This window comes from Solanum pennellii, chromosome 6, assembly GCF_001406875.1.
Source record: "Solanum pennellii chromosome 6, SPENNV200".
Classification (NCBI taxonomy): Eukaryota; Viridiplantae; Streptophyta; class Magnoliopsida; order Solanales; family Solanaceae; genus Solanum; species Solanum pennellii.
In genome coordinates, this window is record NC_028642.1 from 17661964 (window position 1) to 17682400 (window position 20437).

Genomic DNA, 20437 nt, shown 5'->3' on the forward strand with positions numbered 1-20437 from the left:
CCAACACTTTGAATATTTCAGCCAGCTTCCAACACTTAGAATATTTTAGCTGTCCTTCAAAACTTAGTTTTATTTCAGCAATTCGGGTGAATTGCCTTTGTTCTTATCATTGTCAAGTCTTCACAGACTTGCCTTGTCAAGCCAACACGCTGCCTTGCCAATGCCCTTAGCCAGCACGTAAGCCTTGCACGTTCAAGTTGCCTTGCCAACACCCAAGCACCTTGAACTTGTGTTGCACTGTTTTGTCATCATCCATGTCAAGACCAATGCCCAAGTCCTTGACATGTCTGCATGTAGTTAGATCAAATAGTTTGCGGGTCTAACAGATTCCACAATTACATAGTTGGTCCTCTCATCCTTAATGACCATAAACTTAAAGTTAGTCATCTGATCAAAGACGAACACTAGTTCTCTGATGGTTTATCCTTTGTTCTCCCACCAACAATTAAAAATTGAATTCTAGGTGTCCATATACCCAAAACACCCTCACACTAAACATAATAATGAAATTTTTTCGACAAGTTCTACCTATAGGGATCTAAAATATTATAACACAAGCCTACTTAGTACCATAAAATTTCGATGGCTCTGGATCTAGTGCCCAAATAAGATCAAATTCTTCCGCTGGTTAGTGTTCCATAATAAACTCCCTACAAAGCAATGCCTAAACTCCGTAGGCATCTCTACTAGCCCTACATTCTCAATATGTAGAGAAAACGAAACCAACAAGCACATTTTCATGGAATGCATCATAATCGTCTACTATTGGACTGTGCTAAATATCCACGTCCTTATCTCCAATATCAAAGACAAGGATACTCTAAATTGGTTATGTGACCGCGCTAATATCAAAGCATCTGTCAAAGATATTGATTGGGGATCATCCTCCCCCCTTTTTATATGAAATATCTTGCTTAATGGGAACAATAATCTCCAGCACAACCTCTAAAATGAAATACCCCAGTCCCTGTCCATATCGAGAGCCTTAGAATTCCTCAATCTCGCTAAGGAACACAACTATACTAACATCCACAACTACAAATCAAAACCCAACTACAGGACCCCCCTACTCGCCAACACAAACTAAACATTGATAGCTCCTTTAATACAAACACGAAAGAAGGGGGCATTATCATCAGGGATAAGTAGAGCAACTGGATAGTAGGTAACCATTTCAAAATAAACTCCAACTAAACCACAAATGCAGAAATCACTTCATGGACTCCAGTTAGGCTTAAAATACAATATCAGTGATATGGAAATATCCACAAACTATATTGAGGCAATAACCATGTTGAACCTTAACACAAACATTTACTTAAATATTGTTTGATCAATGCAGGGAACTACTGCTATGATTACAAACACGAGTTTTGGATATTAGACAGGGCAGGACTTGCTAGCTAGAAAGGGGAAGATGACGAAGAGAAGTTTTTGTGAAGAATGGACAGTTTCCTAATGTTTGCTTTAGAGGTTTTGGAAGTGCACAAGGGTGAAACTTCTTTTATTAATTATATTATTGATGGTTGTATTGACACAACTCCAAAATATGGACTTAACGCTACAAGTAATATGGTTAATCTTGTTGTATTGATGCATATTATATAAGTAATATTATCTTGAATTGCTTAAAAAAAAGGTGATAAAATCTTTAGTTCAAACAAAAACAATGGGTGATAGAATACTCATAAATTTGCAATTTTTTTTTTTAAAAATAAATATACGGGATAAATATATATTTATTTAACCTAAAGAAATTTACCTTTTTTTTTTTTAAAAACAAACAAAAAGAAAAAAAGGAACAAATAGGTTGAGAGGAGAAAGGGTAGTAATGTGTGTTGCTCCCTTTTATCACCGTGAGGCCTCATCATCACACACAGCTGCATAAACCCCATTTTCCCCTTGTCTCTTTATTTTCTTTTCTCCATTCATCATCGTCAATAAAAACATATATTTGTAAGAGATACACCTACACACGCCAATATATAGAGACGAGGAAAAATAATTTTAACCCAAAAAAACAAACAAACATGAAAAACAGCCGCAACCACCATTCCGCCATCGAAACGGCCGTTTCTTCATCATCATCATCAGCTGAGCAATCTCACCCGGCTGTTGCCCCACCTTCTATGACATCATCACCTGCCACCTCATCATCGGAGAAACCAACGGCACCGGTGGAGGATGTAGCTGCTTCTCGTGACCCTACCTCCGTCACTGCAGCGGTGGCGGAGTTTGTCACAGTTGAGCGGCGGAGTGCTTACGGCGCCGTTTGCAAATGGGCAATAGCCAATTTTACAAGAGTAAAGGCTAGGGCCTTATGGAGCAAGTACTTTGAAGTCGGCGGTTTCGATTGCCGTTTGCTAGTTTACCCTAAAGGTGACTCACAGGCATTGCCTGGTTATATTTCTGTGTACCTTCAAATTATGGACCCTCGCAATACAACCTCGTCCAAATGGGACTGTTTTGCCAGTTATCGTCTTGCCATTGACAACCCTACTGATTCCTCAAAGTCCATTCATCGTGATTCATGGCATCGATTCTCTTCCAAAAAGAAATCTCATGGATGGTGTGATTTTACTCCTTCCAATTCCATATTAGACCCTAAATTAGGGTTTTTATTCAACAATGATTGCATTCTTATCACTGCTGATATACTTATACTTAATGAATCAGTTAGCTTTTCACGTGATAACAATGAATTGCAGTCAAATTCTCTTTCCAATGTAGTGGTTACTGCTTCCTCTGGGGATGTTCTTAGTGGGAAATTTACTTGGAAGGTTCATAATTTTAGCTTGTTTAAAGAAATGATAAAGACTCAGAAAATTATGAGCCCTGTTTTTCCAGCTGGGGAGTGTAATTTGAGGATTAGTGTGTATCAAAGCGCGGTAAATGGGGTTGAGTATTTGTCTATGTGTTTAGAGAGTAAGGATACAGAGAAGACATTGATTTCGGATCGAAGTTGTTGGTGCTTGTTTAGAATGTCAGTGTTGAATCAGAAGCCGGGCTTGAATCACATGCACCGGGATTCATATGGAAGGTTTGCTGCTGATAATAAGAGTGGGGATAACACAAGCTTGGGATGGAACGATTATATGAAAATGGTGGATTTTATGGGATCAGATTCAGGGTTCTTGGTAGATGACACTGCTGTTTTTAGCACTTCGTTCCATGTTATTAAAGAGCTTAGTAGCTTTTCGAAGAATGGGGGACTGGTTGGAGTAAGGAATGGGGGTGGTTCCAGGAAATCTGATGGTCACATGGGAAAGTTTACATGGAGGATTGAAAATTTCACAAGGTTGAAGGATATTTTAAAGAAAAGGAAGATTACTGGGCTTTGCATAAAGAGCAGGAGGTTTCAGATTGGTAACCGGGATTGTCGGCTGATTGTTTACCCCAGAGGTATGCCTTATGCTGCCTATAGTAATCTCATCACACATGAAAATATGTTTCAGTATGCTCACAGCTGCTTTTGTTGCCTTTTTAGTATGGTGTTAGTTAGTGAGGCTTGGTTTCAGTATGTAAACAAGTTCCTTCAATATTTTGCTATGGTAATTCTGATATCAAGGCTCCATGGAGACTAGAGAAATGTGTTCATGTATCATGTATGTACTTATCTGATCATGCAAAGTTCTTGCTTCCAGCATAAATGACCCTTTTGAGTCATAAATTTAATGTTGTGGTACTTGTTAATACACCCTCAATTGCTTCTGCTATTTTGTGATGAGCATGCTAATTCTTGAGCACTATCACTATCTATTCTTCAAAATATTTTAGTAATGTAGCTTCCTTTTATATCTTTCTTCATTTAGCCTTTCTTTGGAACTACATGAGCTTCGTTGAGATGGTTGTTTACTGCTTCTATCACATCACTGATGTTACTACTTTTATCTACTAAATGAGCTTCGTTGAGATGCTTATCTACTGTTTTTATCACATGACTGATGTGTGCTACATTTATCTACGGTATCAGGGCAGTCTCAGCCACCATGCCATCTTTCAGTGTTTCTTGAAGTTACAGATTCGAGGAACAGTAACAGTGATTGGAGTTGTTTTGTGAGCCATCGGTTGTCTGTTGTGAACCAAAAAATGGAGGAGAAGTCTGTCACCAAGGAATCTCAGAACCGATACTCTAAAGCTGCAAAAGACTGGGGTTGGCGTGAATTTGTGACTCTCACTAGTCTCTTTGATCAAGATTCTGGATTTCTCGTTCAGGATACAGTCGTGTTTTCTGCAGAAGTCCTTATCTTGAAGGAGTCGTCCATCGTTCAAGAATCGGTAGTTGAGGATATTGAGCTAGCAAATGCTGGTGCTCTGCTGGATGAAGCTGGGAAAAGAAGTTCATTTACTTGGAAGGTGGAGAATTTCTTGTCCTTCAAAGAGATAATGGAAACACGGAAAATATTTAGCAAATATTTCCAAGCAGGTGGATGTGAGCTTCGTATTGGTGCGTCAATTCTGCATAAACCCCTTCGTTTAAATTTTTAACTTTGTCTGTGTGCCATTGTTTTGTTAACTGGCAGACTTGCTTCTTGTCTTACTCTGCAGGTGTATATGAATCTTTTGACACTATATGTATTTATCTGGAGAGTGATCAGTCTATTGGCAGTGATCCGGAGAAGAATTTTTGGGTTAAATACAGGATGGCGATTCTGAACCAGAAAAGTCATTCTAAAACTGTATGGAAGGAGTCCTCCATTTGCACTAAAACTTGGAATAATTCTGTTCTTCAATTCATGAAGATACCTGAGATGTTGGAATCAGATGCGGGGTTTCTTGTACGTGATACAGTTGTCTTTGTCTGTGAAATTTTGGACTGTTGCCCTTGGTTTGACTTTGCTGACCTAGAGGTTAGTGATCACTCTTTTTCTCTACATATCTGTTTCTTGTTTGTGGGTTTGTTGGAGGGTAAGGGGAGGTATCTGCAACTTCTCTCTGTCTGTGTCTAACCTGTGAGATCATAAAATCTCAGTCACCTTCATTATCATTTGTTCCATTCTTCCACCTAGAGATCTATATTCATGAACAACAATCAGCTCATGCACTTAATCAATTTAGTTAACCGTAAAAGATGTGCCTCTATGGTGGAATTGTTTGTCTTTAGCGAACTTTTGGACATAGATTTGGTTGAAACATGAAATAAGAGTTTTTGAACAATAGTTTTTGGAAGTTGAAATTGTGTCTGGACATGCATTTACTTGGAAAAAAGTTGATGTTTTGAAAGTGGAAGAAAAATGTTTTGACAGTTTTTAGAACTTGAAGTTTTTTTTTCTTTCGCAAACTGATTAAATTCCATGAAAACAAATAATGTTTTTTTTTAAATAAAAGCTTCAAAAATCTATGGCCAAAAAGGGAGCTTAATATGCCATGAGGCAATATGCAACTCATTCGCTCCCACTTTATATGAGCTACAGTGAAAATTGCTAATGTTACATTTTGGGTGTGGGATATTTGCAGCTTGCTAATATTTATAGGAAAGAACCACTTGAATTTTCATCTGCTCCTTCATTAGTTGATTATATGAGTGGCAGAGAAGAATTGGAGCAAGACTGATAACAAAAAGAAATAGCTGGAAATATTGCACCTATGCTATGGGATAATTTTTATCCAAGGGTGTGGCTTAGTGGTCAATGGAGTGGGTTGAGACCATAAAGTCTTAGGTTCAAATCTCAACAGAGATAAAATACTAGGTGATTTCTTCCCATCTGTCCTAGCCTTGGTGGACAGAGTTTTACTGGTGAGAGAGGTGGTAGGTACCTCGTGCTATTAGTCAAGGTGTGCGCAAGCTAGCGCGGACACCATGGTTAAAAAAAATACATAGGATATTTTCAGCTTACTAATGAATTATAGATGTACACTTGGGCTTCTTTTTGAGAATGTCTTAATTTGTATTAGGATTTAGGTCTCAGATTGAAGCTTTTTCTCTGTTCTGATTCTTATCTCCCCTACTCTTGTTATTCTTTCTTCTTGTTTTTCTCTTTTCCTACTGTGTTGCACTTACTTTTCAAGTTTTCAGATTTCTCTCACAAAAAAGTAAATGGTGCTTATGTTCTTAGATTTAAAATAGAGAAAAGAAGATTGACTGTCAAATGTCATGCATGTGTTCAATACTCAATTTTATTTTTCGTTGAATATGCTTCAGAATTTATCTTACTAGCACTGAAGCTTGGACTTGAACCTGGTTTGGTGGTTTTCTTTCCTGATATAACCATTTGGTCAGGCTAATCTAGATTCGCACAGGCCCTTTAAAAGGGGAAGTGCTTCCTACCACGGGTTCTCTGTTCTCAGGGCATAGAATATGGAACTTCACTAAAACAAAATATGGACATACTTCAGATGCCCCTTACCCCAATAATGAAACTCTCTCCTGCCTAAAAACAACGCACAACTGCAATTTGCTGGTCAATAAGTTTTTATTTGATTGTGGTTTTTTTACGAACACTTGTTTCATCTTTTTAACCATAAAATTGTGATTTATAACACATGTAATTTTTAAGAAATTACGATGTAGTTCTCATCATTCTTTTTGGGCTAATGGGAGTATTGTTTCATATTCTTACCAAATAATGAAAAGATATGGACATTCTAACTCAATATTCTACTAATGTATATGAGATATTATTATTATTATTATTGTTATTATTATTATTATTATTATTATTATTATTATGTACCAAAATACATCGCCTGATATTATTTATTCTATAGTTTGTATTATGCAACTTAAACATAACCCTTATTCATGACCCAGACCTCCCCAACCTTTAAAAGAAAGGAAAAAAAGCAGCACATTCAAGAGTAGCTAAAACTTGTCTACAAGAAGAATTTACTCTCCCTGACTAGCAAGACTAATGCAATAGAAGACCATATAAGCATGTAGAGAAAGGCTTAAGATGACTGCTTGAAGATTGCAAAAAATTGTCTGATGATAAGTGTTGCACAATGTAAGGCGACGATGATTCCAAAATTAGGCCTATTTCTAGATTCAAATATGAAGAATTTTTTTGCTTGTTTTATCGTGTAAACTGGAAAATGTATATGAGGTACACAATCTTCTGGCATGCCAAGAAAGTTTTGCATCTCTATATTGTATTTAGCTGCACTATCTTAGTGCTGTTGCAGTTACAATAAAGCTTAGTAATTTTTTAAAAAGATAATATAAGTGGTACTCCCCTCTAGTCCATATTAAGTGAATTGTTGGGGTACGACACACTCCTTAAGAAAAATATTTAAAGACATAAATGAAAGGCTCTTTCCACTATTACCCTGTTGATTATTTCCAAATTAGTCTCCTAGAAAATGTAAAGTAGTTAAGAACCTCAATATGGAAAAAAGTCCCAACAATTTTCTTGAACTTTGAATAGTTCACTTATTTTCAACTATGAAAAATGTCCCCACAATTCACTTAATGTGGACTAGAGGGAGAATTAGTTTTTTTATAATAAAAAATAATATTTAATGAAGTGTTATTAGTTGGATTCATTTAAATTCTTTTAAGAAAATAAATCAATGTTTTTTTCCCATAAAGTAAACCAAGGTTTTTCTTTTGGATGGATGAAAAGGAGAGTAAGTCAATATTTTTAGAAGAGAGAGTATGACTGCTCTTAGGGCTTAAGGCTTAAGGCTTACTTGCACTGTGTTTTAGTGTTGAAGTTTGGTGTAGTGCAGGCTGTATGTTTCCCCTCATGTAGGTGATACCTTAGCACAGGCACCAAGACACTGAGGCGTGTGCTTAGACGCCGGTAGGCTTGTGTTGAGGAGGCTGCCGCTAAACATAAATGTAGCTACCAAAGAGGCGGATGTAATTTGTAAATATAGGTAGACATGGTAGTGATTATGAATAGGAATTAGTTTTAAGGAGAATATTTAATTATAATTGGGAATTGAAAATCTGGATCATTATAAAGTAATTTCTTAATGTGATTGTCATATCGACACCAAAGTTTAACCAATACGTGTTTCTTCTTTTCTCCTTCAGATTTCCTTTTTCCTCCTCCTTTAGATTTCAGAGAAAGGCGAGCTCGTCGCGACTCGTCTCGGCATGTGGCAAGGCAGATCCTTGTCGCCTTTTGCTGCATTTCGCTGTCCAGAACAGTGGGCCTAATGGTATAGCCATTACATACCTTGAGTCTAAGCTTGTAAAACTTTGAATCTTTTCCTTAATCCAATTAATTCAAGAATCTTTGCTAAAAAAAATAATTGAAAGTGACTTGCTATGATATTACACCCAATTGGTCTTTCATCCTAGCTTAGGGTTAGCCCACGGCTAACTCAAACCATTATTCATCCCCAAAATTAAACCTTAAGGGTGGTTTGTTTGGAAGGCCATCTTCTTATTGGATTTAATTGGGTGTAATTACACAGTATCATTGCTAGCACCAAGAAGTTGGAAAGGATAGTACAAGTAAATTATGTTTGAGCTCACAAAAAATGAATATAGGCTCCTCAAACAAAAGTGAGTATTCTTGAACACCAGGGAGCAATAAACTGCAATTTGTGTTTTTGGGTTATCTACAGGTGTTACATTGAACCAGCTATTAGTTCACTGTATTCTGCTTCTTCAGAATCTCTGTTTTTGTGTGTCTCTGCTTCTTTCTTTTTATCCTATGACCAAACAACTCCTGCTCTTATTAATTGGGGCATTACATGTGGCTTGGTCTGGCAGTGTTTAGTTGGAAATCTCTTTTCCCATGAATATTAGTTGCTACCAGAATATTTATTTGTATGATCTTTATTTTTCTATCTTGTTTCTTCAATTTTTTCTAGGTGTTGGCTTCTGAGGATGATCAAGATGCTCTGACAACTGACCCTGATGAGCTCATTGACTCAGAAGATAGCGAAGGGATCAGTGATGAAGAAGATATCTTCAGAAATCTTCTCTCTGGAGCTGGGTTTCACCTCACCTATGGGGATAATCCATCGCAGCCACAGGTCACTCTAAGGGAGAAACTCCTTATGGATGCCGGTGCAATAGCTGGGTTCTTGACGGGACTTCGTGTGTATCTTGATGACCCTGCTAAAGTAAAGCGTCTACTCCTTCCTACTAATATATCTGGTTGTAGTGATGGAAAGAAGGTAAATAAGAATGACAAATCCTCCCCCAGCTTGATGAACTTGCTGATGGGGGTAAAAGTGTTGCAGCAAGCAATCGTTGATCTACTGTTGGATATTATGGTTGAATGTTGCCAACCTTCCGAGGGAAGTTCGAGTAGTGGGTCATCTGAAGTGAATCCTAAAACTTTTCCAAATGGAAATGGAGCAGGTAGTCAATTGGGGTCTGATAGAGCTAATGGTGCAAATGAACCTTTGCAACTTTACACCTATGATAGACTGGATACGGTGACGGATGAGAGCATGAACTCATCTGCTGTTCAGAGCTCAGATATTGATGGGATTAATGCACATGAAAGGGCATTCAACGGGAAACCTATGCATCCGCATCCGCCAGAAACATCTGCTGGCGGTTCCTCTGAAAATCCTTCCCTTCGTACTAAGGTACAGCTGCTATCTTCCTGTTGAAGTTTTCTGGTTTAATATATCTGGGTATATAGAACATTCAAAGAATCTTTAATTTCAGACTAAATGGCCAGAGCAGTCTGAGGAGCTTCTTGGACTGATAGTGAACTCCCTAAGAGCACTTGATGGAGCTGTTCCACAAGGTTGTCCTGAGCCGAGGAGGAGGCCACAGTCAGCCGAAAAGATAGCCCTTGTATTGGATAAAGCTCCGAAGCATCTACAGCCGGACCTAGTTGCTTTGGTTCCAAAATTGGTTGAGCATTCAGAACATCCACTTGCTGCTTATGCGCTTCTAGAACGACTTCAGAAGCCAGATGCTGAACCTGCATTAATGATTCCAGTAAGATGATATTAATTATCTTTCATTTCTTCTAAAGATACATGAAACATGTGTACCTTCACATTATTTCTATCACATATCTGTTAGAATAGGAATAGGAACATGAATAGTATATAAAAACCTACTTGAAGAAAGACTTGTAAATATTGTGTCTATAAATAGAGTCTCAATGTAATAATGCAGATACATTCCCTTATTTCTTACATGGCATCAGAGCTTTGCTGGAAAATATTGGGGAAAGAAAACAAAGTCATAGTCACCATGGTATAGGTACATGAATAGTATATGAAAACCTACTTGTAAAAAGACTTGTAATATTGTGTCTATAAATAGAGTCTCAATGTAATAATATAGATACACTCCCTTATTTCTTACATGGTAGCTTTTGCTGAAAAATATTGGGGAAAGAAAACAAAGTCATGGTCACCATGCCTCTGGTGGCGTTTTCCGTTATCTTCTTCTGTTGGGGTTATGCGAAACCAACACCACCATAGGTCCCCCACCTTTTGCCGACCAAAACTCACTCTACCATTCCGGTAATCGACCTCACGCGTGCCTCATAGAAGCCTGTCACCTCCGGCAATATCTGACCTCGCGCCTGTGCATCAGCCTTTTCCAGCAACTTTCTTGTTCAAGATCTACTTTTCTCTTGATTTCGAGATGACCCGTACAATTTATACCAAATTTTGAGCACTTCTCATTTCTCAGTGAGGACATCATTGTTCCAACAACTTCAGTACTATTTCCAGCGAATCCAGGCTGTTTCCAGCCATTTTTTTGGTTGACTATTTTTCCAATAGGGCCGCTCGATCATTCTGACCTACCCATATAGTATATTCCTGATTTTCAGCACTTTCTGGCAGTTAGATCTGATTCTTCGTCGGCCAAAACAAGTTCTTTTTTCAGACTCCGGCAACGGTTTGTATTTTTTCTGATTTAAGGCTACAAATTCTCATTTCACAAGATATCTTTCAACATTCCCAAACTAAAGACTTTGTAACACTGAAGTATTTTTCCAAGTATTGAGGTTGCTCAGTCCAGATCAAGTATTGCTATTTTTGACACAATATGCTTAGGTATTCTTGAGGAGAGGAGTGATGGGATGTAGACCCATTGACACTCCTATGGATCCAAATGCTACTCTCTTGCCAGGACAAGGGGAGCCACGAAGATATAGCCAGCTGGTTGGAAAGTTGAATTATCTCAGGGTGACTAGACCCGCCATCTCTTTTCATGAGAGTGTTGTAAGTCACTTTATAGCTTCCCCTTGTGATTGTTGACTGTGATAATCATGGGGATGTAGTTCGTATTCTACAATATATAAAGTTAGCTCCTGGGAAAGGACTTCACTTTGAGGATTGAGGTTGGATAAACAGACATTGATAGGGCAGGATCACCCTTTGATAGACTCTCTACATCGAGATATTGTGTTATAGTAGGAGGTAATTAGGTATCCCGGAAGAGTAGGAAACAAAGTGGTGTTGCTTGATCTAGTGCAGTTGCAAAATATCGAGCAATGATGGTAGCAACTTGTTCGCTAGTTTGGATCAAACAGTGCTGAGAGAACTAAAATTAGGAGAAATCGGTTTAGATGAAACTTGTATTTGATGAACAAGTGGCCCTTGATATCAAACCTTTTGGGTGGCCCAGTGGTTTGGGCTTGAGACTTCTATGTTGGATGTCTCAAGTTCGAAATCCCTTGCCAGTGAAAGCAAGGGGTTTGCCTAGTGCGGATTACCTCTCCTGGTTTGTGAGCTGTTGCACAGGGGTGGGTTTTTTACCTTGTGCGCATCCAACGGGTAGCGACTGCGGGTTTTCCTTGTCATTAAAAAAAAGTGACCCTTGATATCGCGTCCAATGTAGTATTTCACGAGAGGAGTGAACACATTAATATTGATTATCACCTTGTTACAGAAAGATGCTTAGGAGATATTGTTACAAAATTTGTAAAGTTGAGTGAGGAACTTGCAAATATTTTCACCAAGCCCCTCATCGATCCTCGTATTAATCACATTCATGACAAGCTTGGTACATATAACTTGTATGCACCAACTTGAGGGGGAGCGCTAGAACAATAATTGGAACAAGGATAATATGTAGAATCCTACTTGGAAAATGATTATAATAATATCGTGTCTATAAATAAATTCTCAGTGTAATAATGTAGATGCACAATTTAATAATATTTTTCTCCTTTATTTTTTGCATATACATTTAGCATTCAGTGCTTCTGTAGTGACATTTTAGTGATCTGATGGCTTTAAGTATTAATCTCTCAGGTCTTTGGTGCACTCGGGCAGTTGGAGTGTAGCAGTGATGTGTGGGAACGTGTCCTTTTCCAGTCATTTGATCTTTTAGTGGATTCCATTGATGAACCTCTTGCTGCAACTGTTGACTTCATATTCAAGGCTGCACTGCATTGTCATCATCTTCCAGAAGCAGTATGCATAAAATTTGGTTGTATATAATTTTTGGTCTTATTGTGCACCCTTCTACAAGTGTAATGTTTTGATTTCTCTGCAGGTCAGAGCCGTACGTATCCGGCTGAAAAAACTAGGCAATGAAGTCTCCCCATGTGTTCTTGATTATTTGAGCCGAACTGTAAATAGCTGTTCAGATGTTGCTAAAGCTATTCTAAGAGATATTGACTGCGAGAATAAGTCTGGTGATAATTGCTCGGCTGTACCATGTGGGATTTTCTTATTTGGTGAAAGTTGTCATACTTCTGAAAGACCACGTGAAGTGGATGAGCAAGCTTTCCTTTCCAATCATCATTTTTCCGATATTTATATACTCATTGATATGTTATCAATTCAATGTCTTGCCCTTGAAGCTTCCCAAACATTTGAGAGAACTGTAGCTCGAGGGGCTATTGTGGCTCAGTCTGTAGCCATGGTCTTGGAAAGACGTTTTGCCCGGAGATTAAATTTGACCTCTCAATATGTTGAAAATTTTCCGCATACTGACGTGATTGTGGAAGGGGAAACGGTTGAGCAATTGACAGCCCAGCGAGATGATTTTACATCAATTCTTGGTCTTGCTGAGACATTGGCACTCTCTAGAGATCCACGTGTAAAAGGTTTTGTGAAGTTGCTTTACACCATATTGTTTAAGTGGTATGCTGATGAGTCTTACCGATTGAGGATACTCAAGAGGCTTGTTGATCGTCTTACCATTTCAAGGGAAAGTGCTTGTGAAGTAGATCTATATATGGAGATATTGATAATCTTGATGTGTGAGGAGCAGGAAATTGTTAGACCAGTCCTAACCATGATGAGGGAGGTTGCTGAACTTGCCAATGTTGACCGTGCCGCACTTTGGCATCAATTGTGTGCTATTGAAGATGAAATTATGCGCATTCGCGAGGAAAGGGAAGTGGAAAATGCCAGTATGGTTAAAGAAAAATCTATCATGTCCCAAAAGCTTAATGAATCGGAGGCTACTAACAACCGTCTCAAGGTATCTTGGCCATTATTGTTTCTTTTTTGGGATTCTACTTTTCAAAGCATGCTTGTTTGAAAGCATATCTCATTCTTTTTCTGGTGATTTTGATTTGACAAACATTGACATCAGTCTGAAATGAGGATTGAGATGGATCGTTTTGCTCGGGAAAGAAAGGAACTCGCGGAACAGATACAAGAAGTTGAGAGTCAACTTGATTGGCTACGGTCCGAGCGGGATGAGAAAATTTCTAAGCTCACTGCAGAAAAGAGAGCTATTCAAGATCGTCTGCATGATGCCGAGGCACAACTTTCCCAACTGAAATCACGGAAACGTGATGAATTGAAGGTATGCATGTATTAGTTTTTAAGCTGAACCCCTTTTAGTTTGTTATATAGCTTCAAATCTTTATGAGCTTTAGTTTGTTTAGTCTTTCTTATGATTTTCACACAATTTTTCTATCTTATCTTTTTGTTGCTACCTGTTTATATATATATATTTTTGCTTTCTCCCCTGAAAGCTCTTATTCTATCTCTTGATCATATTACCTATTGAGTGGTCAGTTCTGGTCATTTTATTAACTAATTTATACTCCCCTGCATTTTGATTTGTTTGTTTGATTTTGACTTGGCATGAGTTTTTAAGAAAGTAAAGAATAAACTAAAGATATATAGAATGTATCAAATGCCCTTGATCTCGTGGTCTAAACATGCCATGTGGTATGTTAGGATTAAAGAGTTGCCAAAAAAGGAAAGAGACATTCTTTTTGAAACTGACTGAAAAAGAAAGTAAGACATAAATTAAAACGGAGGGAGTATTTTCCCAACAACAACAACATACCTAGTGTAACCTCACAAGTGGGGTCTTGGGAAGGTAGTGTGTATGCAGACCTTACCCCCCCTACCTTGGGAGGTAGAGAGGTTGGTTTCGGTAGACCCTCAGCTTAAGTTAAAGCATTACAAAGCAAAGTTCCTGAATGAGTTGAAAATTTCTTTGAAGCTTGACATTCTTGGTATCATTTCACCTGATTTTTTTTTAATCTACACAAGTCAATTCATTATGAAATATTTTAGGGTCTGATGCTACTTGGACACCTGGAATATCTCCCACCAGCATAGCTATTGGGTAAATGGGATGAGATAACCTAATATCTTTTTTCTTTTTTGGTCTTTGCTACAATTTAAACCCTGGTCCTCCAATATTTGGACCGCTGCATTGTCAATCGACCATACCCCCTTGTGTGGAACTTTTGCAATGGTTCTTATAGTTACAGTGTTCGCTTTGTGATTTCTTTTTTTCTTAGACGCCATAAGTAGTCAACAATGCGAAACAATTTGAGAATGTGGAGGGTTGCTTTTCTGCAACGAAATAAAGTTTTTTTTATGTGTGTCTAGAACCCAGCTATTTGATCATATTTACTTTTCTTCAAGGAGTGCCTCCAGAGTTACTTTTTTTGGAACTGCTGAAAGGTTCAATCTAGTTCTTGGAAGGGTCGGAAATATTCAAAATCCTCTGACAATTGTGCTTGCAGTAGTTGCAAATGGAAGTTCTTGGTTTTTAAATTTGTATGCGCTTGTTTCTTTTTGTTTTACTTTAGGGTTCTCCAAATGGGTTCACACATGACATGTTTTTCTCTTTCCCCGACTGATAAACTATCGATCTTGCAGAGAGTGATGAAGGAGAAAAATGCTCTTGCGGAAAGGTTGAAAAATGCTGAAGCTGCACGGAAAAGATTTGATGAGGAATTGAAACGGTATGCCACAGAAAAAGTGACCAGAGAGGAATTACGAAAATCACTTGAGGATGAAGTACGCCGCTTGACCCAAACAGTTGGGCAAACGGAAGAGGAGAAACGTGAAAAGGAGGAGCAGGTTGCTCGCTGTGAAGCTTTTATCGACGGAATGGAATCCAAGCTGGAGGCTTGCGAGGTTTTTGCTCTTAATATTTCTTGTTCTATTTCCTGATATTTCGTCTTCCACGCTAGTGGTTTAAATCTGTGTTGTGAAAAAGTAAGAAAAAATGATCTTCCTTTGCTTGGTCAAATATCACAAAATATTTAAAAATGAAAAATATATATTAGGCAAAGCAGCAATGGTAGTATTTATTACTCCTGGATATTTTATCATTTAGGGAGTATTTTTTCTTTCTTCAGTGTTATAAAGAGGGTAGATCATTTTTCTTGTAGAGCAGCATATACATAAATTACCAGTAGGGTTCAATTTTGTCCCTTTTTTACTCTTTAAATTTCTCTCTCTTTCCTGTGGGATTATATTGGGTATTTTGTTGTTGTATCTTTCTTCTCTTTGCTTTTTCGTGCAAGATACAGATAGTTTTTATTTTTTGATACAAGTAAAAAAGGGAAAAGAAGAGTAATTAGGACTGACTTGCTTGATTATTCCTTCAAGCATGTTGGGGTTTAAATAGTGTTTACAAGTAAACTTGTAAAAGAAAGGAAAGCATGGAAGTAATCCTAAAAAACGAAACTAATTATTAGTAGTTCCTGCTCCTATTTTCACAATTATAGGGATTCTAAACCTTATAGATACAAGGAACGAGTTCTTGATATTAATACTTCTCTAATTCTCAACATCCACCCCCTCAAGTGGGAGCTTATGTATTGTCTATGCTCCTTACTTGCCACAAATATACTTAATTCTGGAGCCACAAAGGGATTTTATTAAGTTGTCGACTTCTGTCACAATCTATTGTCGAATAAAATGATAATATACTTATATATATGCTTTCATTCTTTAATGGAACACTATACCCAGAACAATGTGTATTTGTACTTGTTTTTCACATTTAGATTTCATGGATATTAGAATGAGGGTTTGATCCCTCTATTTGATGTAGGCACGATTCCAGTTCCACTTGTCTGAGCCACATCAACTTTGTTTTCTTTGGAATAAGGAAACAATCTTTTTTTCTTGCTTTTGTGAGGTTAAGAAGAGAAATATAATTTTTGTTTTTTGCGAAGGAAGTGTTCTTTTTCTCAGTTATGTAAATTGAAACAGAGAAAGTGAAGGAACTTTTGAACCAGAGAGTACTTGCTTTTAGCAGACAAAGAATTAGAGGAAGAAGTATATATGTGAGAATTTTCACTGTAGGTAGAAAGAATACTGGGAGTATGCAGTCAAACCCTTGCTCTGTTTAAAGAATATTCGAGGTTGGGAGAACAAATTTTTTTTAGAATAGGGACCCGTGTTCTCGGGAGCACGAAGCAGAAAAAATGACAAGGCCCTGTTTCACGCTTTAAGGGAAGGGGGGACTACTTCATTGAAGTGAAGCGCATTTTTTATCAAAGACAAAAAGATAGAGATAATTTGTATATATAAACAGAAGTTCAAATTAAAACTTAAGAAGTAAATGTCACAAAATTTTCCATAGACCATAAGACAAAAATTAACAGCATATTACATCAGTAGTTCGTAAAAAAATCAGCAACATGTTATTATTCACTGTTAAAAAAAGTTCAGCAACATAGAATTTAATCAATAATCACTGTTGAAGAAAAAGAATATCATATGATTTAAGACATAATCACTGTTTTAAGAAAATTATACCGAAGAAGAAAAGAAGAAAACAGAGATGAAGAAAATGAACCCCAGGCTAGCAGCACAAATGCACCAGAAAGAATTAAGGAGGAGAAGGGAGAAGAAGGAAAAAACAAGAAGGAGGAAGTACCTGGTTTTTGCAGAAGGTTGAGGTTGAAACCCTAGTTTTTTGTCAACATTAAGTTGCGTTATTTAAAATCAATGACTTTACATTTGAGAAATAAATCAATGATTTTGCACTTAAAGAAATAAATGCTATCACTTATCTTGAACGAAGATGAACAGTACTTGAATGGAGAGAGAACATTGATAGCCAGATAGAGTAGCTGTGCTAGAACCTGAAAGAAAGAAGAAACCGAGAAAGTATCAGCCAGATGAGCATACTCAGAGGCTGATACCACCTGTCGCTAGTGGAAGCTATTCAAATCTTTACCAAGATCTTATGCTCGAATGGACCTTAGGCTTACACAAGGCACTGAAGTGAAACTGTCCAAGATCATGCACGCCTAGGACTAGACATCTGAATCATGAACATTATAACATGCAGCCTAACATCAGATAAACCAAGAATGGGAAGGTTTGGCTTTGATACCATGCAAAAAATGAGAAAAGGAAGAGATATCGGGAATGAATTGCTTAATTATTCCCATGGAACATGTTGGGGTTTAAATAGTGTTTACAAGTAATCCTGAAAAAGAAAGGATATTATGCTAGTAATCCTAAAAATGTTAATGGAAGTAATTATTAACAATCCTATAAATTCATGGAATGTGATCTTGCTATATTAATAATTTCTTAATAATATATCAGAGTAGAGCTATTAAAATGGGCTTGACTGTGAGGTCAGCACCAATCCAACCCATTAGTTGGGTGAGGTTGAGCTATTATTGTTAATGTATGCCTCAATCCCAAAAGTAAGATAGTTCATGAGGTGAGCATTGTTTTAAGATCTTATAATACGCTATCCACAATCAATGTGGGACTCTTTAACTTGTCCTATCCATACTAAACCTTTTCCTTGACAGACTGCCATTAAACCCGTGTTTAAAGGAATACAGAGAACATGTCTTATTCATATATGCATGTCTAAAGTTCGTAGAGCATGATTTACAAAGTTCCTCTGTCCAAAAAATAAACTATCTTATTAATTCTTTTTTTTCTTTTGGTTGTAGCAGTGGAAGTACTAAAAAAGGAAAAAGAAAAAATCCTTGAATAGCATTACTGGTGGCTGAAAAAATCCTTGAATAGCATTACTGGTGACTGCTGACCAACTTCTATAGAACTTTTCTGAAAGAAAAAATTGAAGGCTAGCCCACAGCCTGCTATGGGCTGGGGTGCGCTAGCATTTTGAGAGTACTTTCACATGAAAGGCAGGACTGGGTTAGGCTGTTGAGTTCTATATCTTGCTAGGGCTGGTTCAGGTGTTTTTAGTCTAATAAGAGTACTGAATTTTTGTTGGTTTCTTGGACGTGCCTTTCTTGCTTTCACTTTCTCTCATAGGTCGCACACAAGTGCAAAAGCTAGCAAAGCTGTGGATATTATTTTTATTTTTATTTTTTTTATTTTTTTCTTTGATTTCTTAGAAACTTTATATTAGACAAAGTAGGAAAAAACAAAAGATGCATTGTAACTTTTTCTTTAGACAAGTAGATAGAAGGCTAATTCTAATAATTTGATGATCTTATCTTTGACCTTCAAGTTTTTTTTGGCCTTTTTCCCATATTTCTTCCACATCATTAGTGATCATTGTTACTGTACAATTTGGCTCAATTTTGGTGCATCTTGCGACTCCTATGTATTTCTGTGGAACTTACGGTGATAGGCATAAGTATCAAAATTGATTATTTTCTTTTGTTGCTTCATTTTCAGCAATACATCCGTCAGCTTGAAGCATCACTTCAGGAAGAAATGTCTCGGCATGCCCCACTGTATGGAGCTGGCTTGGAAGCTTTATCAATGAATGAGTTGGAGACATTGTCACGTATTCATGAAGAAGGACTTAGACAGATCCACGTTATCCAACAGCGCAATGGAAGTCCAGCTGGTAGTCCTCTAGTAAGCCCCCACAATCTTCCACCCACTCATGCTTTGTTTCCTGCTCCTCCTCCAATGGCTGTTGGACTGCCCCCATCCCTTGTTCCGAATGGTGTTGGGATCCACAGCAATGGGCATGGACATGCAAATGGTTCGATTGGACCCTGGTTCAATCATTCTTGAATCTAGGTCTAGGATGACCCATGTTATGATCAAGGTGTTTAGGTGTCTCATCCTCGAGCCTTGGAGCTTGATCGGAGAGCAATGTGTAGGCAATCGTTTGGTTATCTTTTATCTTTTTTTTTTTTTATAAAGTTCTCTTGGCATAGGCTGGTTGCACTGGGGGAAAAACGGTAGTCATCCTATAGCATCAACAAATTTAAATGGCACATTCGTTCATGGTTTTAAGTCTTTTGTCAAATCAATTCATATGCATTAGAAAGTTCTGATTATAGATTGTCTAGTATTCTCAGAGAACCAACTCAATGATCCTCACTCATGCCTATCAAAATAATTGAAAAAGGTTCGGCAAACGCCCTTGTTTTCTAATTTGCATACCCTTTTAGAATTTTGGTCTTACGGTTGACCTCCTTTCCTTCTTTGCTCCTGTGCCTGCTTATGAATCAGGGAGTCTATGATCAACGTTGAATTTTCGTTTCCTTAGGGTGTCGAGGAAAGCATTTTCTAATTTTTTCGTATATCTTTACTAGAAAAACAAGTTTCCTACAATATGAGGAAAATGACTTCGTTAGTCCAAGTATTGGAAAAAAGTGATATTTCAAATATATACCCCTTTTATCTCTTGAACCCATAGCCTTTGTCCTTACCACCACTCTTTACCTCCCATAATATTTTTAGCTACCTACTTAATTATCTCACAATAATAACTTGCCTACTATATATCACACTTGTACGTCTCTCAGACCTTGAGATTAAAAGAATAGCACTTATTTTATTGAATGGAAGTGATTAAATTATTTATTCTAACGAAAAAGTGATTTCACTTTATTCAAGTATTATGAATGTCATTTGTACTAAAAGTTAGGGTGTATATGTCTGGGTTGGTTTGGATTTTGCCATATCGAAACAAATTATTTGTGTTGGATTTTTAAATTTATCAAAATAATAAAACCCCGGTTCTTAACCTTGTTTTTATTTCTAGGTTTTTCAAGTTTTTACAATAAAGTGTTCACATAAACATATAATTAACTTGTGTTTCAAATAATTTTTTAGTCCTATCAAAATACAACTAGCTAAGATGTTTTTAAGAAATTAATGCATAGTATGAGATGAATGACACTAAAACATTCAAAAAAAAAAAAGTAATAATTGAAATTGCATAAAATTAATATTGCAAATTAATAAGTTATAATAGAAATGATCATAATGTAAAAGAAATAAATTGTGCTAAAATAAGTCTAATAAGTATTAATTACATGATTAAGCATTAAAAAGATAAAAATTAGATTATGCATTTTAAATGTCTAAATCAATGTAAAAATAAAGAACAAATATTCAACATTATTTTCATTGTTAGTGCTGAATTAATTTT

At 37.0% G+C, this 20437-nt stretch overlaps 1 protein-coding gene across 1 annotated transcript; it reads left to right on the forward strand.

Annotated features, from left to right (window-relative positions):
• Window positions 1-1848: 1848 nt before the first annotated feature.
• On the forward strand, window positions 1849-19901 carry LOC107023173. The gene is made up of 10 exons (XM_015223768.2): window positions 1849-3402; window positions 3974-4447; window positions 4549-4850; window positions 8767-9495; window positions 9578-9856; window positions 12136-12297; window positions 12380-13315; window positions 13430-13645; window positions 14965-15225; window positions 18721-19901. Exons 1-10 carry the CDS (start codon window positions 2031-2033, stop codon window positions 19066-19068), a joined length of 5079 nt encoding a protein of 1692 aa, XP_015079254.1. The 5' UTR covers window positions 1849-2030; the 3' UTR covers window positions 19069-19901.
• Window positions 19902-20437: the final 536 nt, after the last annotated feature.